Source organism: Belonocnema kinseyi, chromosome 1 (genome assembly GCF_010883055.1).
Source record: "Belonocnema kinseyi isolate 2016_QV_RU_SX_M_011 chromosome 1, B_treatae_v1, whole genome shotgun sequence".
NCBI classification, from domain to species: Eukaryota; Metazoa; Arthropoda; class Insecta; order Hymenoptera; family Cynipidae; genus Belonocnema; species Belonocnema kinseyi.
In genome coordinates this window covers 107,689,045-107,692,068 of record NC_046657.1, presented here as the reverse complement: position 1 = coordinate 107,692,068, position 3,024 = coordinate 107,689,045, and the positions used below count along the sequence as shown (strand labels likewise).

At 26.7% G+C, this 3,024-nt stretch overlaps 1 protein-coding gene across 1 annotated transcript in view; it reads left to right on the top strand.

Moving 5' to 3' along the window:
- The window catches only part of LOC117179455 (histone H2B-like), a 4,383-nt gene extending 1,535 nt beyond the window's left edge, over positions 1-2,848 (top strand). The window contains exon 2 of the mRNA XM_033371286.1: positions 2,777-2,848. Within this exon, the coding sequence (XP_033227177.1) occupies positions 2,777-2,848 (72 nt within the window). The remainder of the gene's footprint in view (positions 1-2,776) is intronic.
- Positions 2,849-3,024: the final 176 nt, after the last annotated feature.

Below are 3,024 nucleotides of genomic sequence, written 5' to 3'. Positions count from 1 at the left end.
CTCCGTACACTTGGATTTTCGAGTTTTAGGATTTCTTAAGTTCCTCAATTGTCTTCTAATTCTCTTTGGATTAAGACGCTTAGACAAATAGCAATATCAGGATTGTCAATCTTAGGTTTCATTTAAATTAATTTCATAACAATTTTGTAATATTTAACTTTATTCAACTTTTCTTTATATATATATAATTACAAGTCAAATGTGATATTTATAAAAATTGTATTCAAGGAAGTTAATTTTTTTCGAATTTTATATGGAAACTATTTGTTTAATTTCTCCTTTTGTAATGAAATGTAATTTGATTTTATGCAAAAGATGCTGTTCATCTATGTAAATTTAGCTATATGATTACTCTTTTGTGTAAGCTGTAGAGTAAGAAATGTTTGTTGAACTAACACCAATTCTTAAAAATGTTTACACAATGGAATATGGTTTGTAAATTGGCTAATGGTTACGACTATCGACTAGGTGTCCACATTGACAACGGCAAGGGATGAGGTCCTTCACTAATGTACGTAAATTTGGCAAATTTACAGAAACTTTCTACTAAAGATCATGGTTTTAGTTATAAATTTTATTATTTGGTTGAAAATTTCAGAATTTGCTCAAAATATCATCTTTTTGGGTTGCAAATGCAATTGCTTTGTAAAAAATACATCTTATTGGTTTTAAAAATTCAACTCTTTTCGTAGAACATTAACCTTTTGTTTAAAATTCATATTTTCTTGCTGATAAGTCGACTGAGTTCTTTTTTGGATAAACACTATTTTTTCTGAAAATTTGTCTTTTTTATTTCAAAGATCATATTTTTTAGTATATATATTGCATCTTTCGTAGATAAAATTGCAACTGTGTTGTTGAAAATTAAACTATTTTCTAGAAAATTTACTTCTTGGTTACAATTCGTATTTTTGTCTTGAAAAGTCAATGAAAATCTCAATGAAAAATTCACCTCTGTATTAAAATTTTCATTTTTCTTAGACAAAAATACAATTGTTTGTTTGAAAATTTAAGAATCTTGTTAAAAAGTCATGCTTTTTGGCTAAAAATTCGACTCTGTAGCAGAAATTTAACTTATTGTTTACAATTCTTATTTCGGTATTGGAGAATGAACTGGAATCTTCTTTGGATAGAAATTTTACAATTTTGTTAGTGTTTTTTTTTTAATTCATCTGTTTTAGAAGAAATTTCATCTTTCTTATAAATAGAAATAATAGAAATGCAACTGTTTGGTTGAAAATTCGACAATTTTGTAGAAAAATCATCCTTTTTGGTTGAAAATTATGTTGTTCTGTTGAAAATTTAAATGTTTCGTAGAAAATTTAGTTTCCGTTTTAATTTAATATTTTGGTGTTAAAACAAAACTGAAATTTTTTTCTGGATGAAAATTTAAATTAAATTTTTTTATACTAAAAATTCTACTGCTTTGTTAAAAATTTAACTATTTTCATAGGAACTTTACTTTTTGTTTAAAATTTATATTTTCATGTTAAAAAGTCTCGTTTAAAAACAAATACATCTGTTTTCGTACAAAATTTTATCTTTTTTGGATAAAAATTCATCTAAATGGTTGAGAATTTAACTTTTTTTTTTTAGTACTTTTGGTTGAAAATATGTGTTGTTTTGGTTTGAAACTTCAAATTTTTTCGTAGAAAATTATTTTTTGTTACAAAATTCATATTTTGACCTTGAAAAGTAAACTGGATTATTTAAAATGAAAAATAAACTATTTTAAAACGTGTTTTTTTTTAAATAAAAACTCATCTATTTTAAGAGAAATTTAATAATTTTCAATAAAAACTGCAACTATTTGGTAGAGAAACCAACAATTTTGTCCAAAAGTCATCCTTTAGTTAAAAATTCGTCTTTTTGGATTGAAAATTCAACTTTTGTCGTAGAAATTGATTTTATGTTTAAAAATTCCTAATTTGATCGTGAAAACTGAAAAGCGGCCATTACAAAATAAGATAACCCAAACTGTTAAAAATTGCAATATTTAACAATTCAGATATTTAATATATATTCCATTATTTATGGCTTCTGATTTGAAAATTAATGTGTTTTATAGTAGAAGTTCCATTTTTACATTCGCATCTAATGAGAAGGTATTGGTTTTATGTAAAATTTCACTTTCTCGGTTTTCATAAAATCTTCACGTTCTGAGAACCACTGAGTCAGAAAAAACTATTTTTACGAAGGTGTTTGTCTGTCTGTATTCTGTAGGCACGATAACTCTCCTAAAAATTGATCAGATTGGATTCTGCTTTGGCACACTGTTTTAAGCCCTAAAAAGAAAGAACAAGTTCGTGAACTAGCTATTTTGGATACAAATTCAAAAAGTGAGCACGTTTTTAAGTTTTAATACCACATTTTTTCAAGATTACAAAATTCTATGAACGGTTATTCATAGTACTCAGAAACTCAAACAATTGATCCTAATGACTTTTCTATAAAAAGAAAATAATCAGAGTTAAAGCATTTTCAAAAATTTCAAAATAAAGCATTTTAGATAAAATAATTTTTTAATACATAAGTTTAATCTGAATCGAACAAGAAAAAGAAACTGAAATGCATTTTGCATACCTGACTGAAATCACTATGCTATGGCGCTCACTATAGGTGAAATGTGCGTAGCGCACTAAGACGCAAAATATTATTGCGGTCAGTTTTTTAAAATATTAGATAAGGAAATTCCTCAAAAATGATCTACCCCCCACACCTATCATTTAGAATTCATTAAATAATAACAAGTGTTTGATATTTCTTTACATTAAAGGGTCATACTGGAGAAGCTGCTATTTTAAAATTTTACCAACCGTTAAACGACTTTAGATCATTAGACTATTGAAGAGCGGGTTTTTTTGCCGGTGTCCAGGAAACAAAACTCGGCAAAGAGTATTTGGTCTGATTATACTGACACTGAACTGGAAAGACATGTAGTAACCAAAATTATTCCTCGTAAAAAACATTTGGTGGCCCTGAAAAGGGCCGATTGAATAGAGGTATTATACAATCCTAAGCACG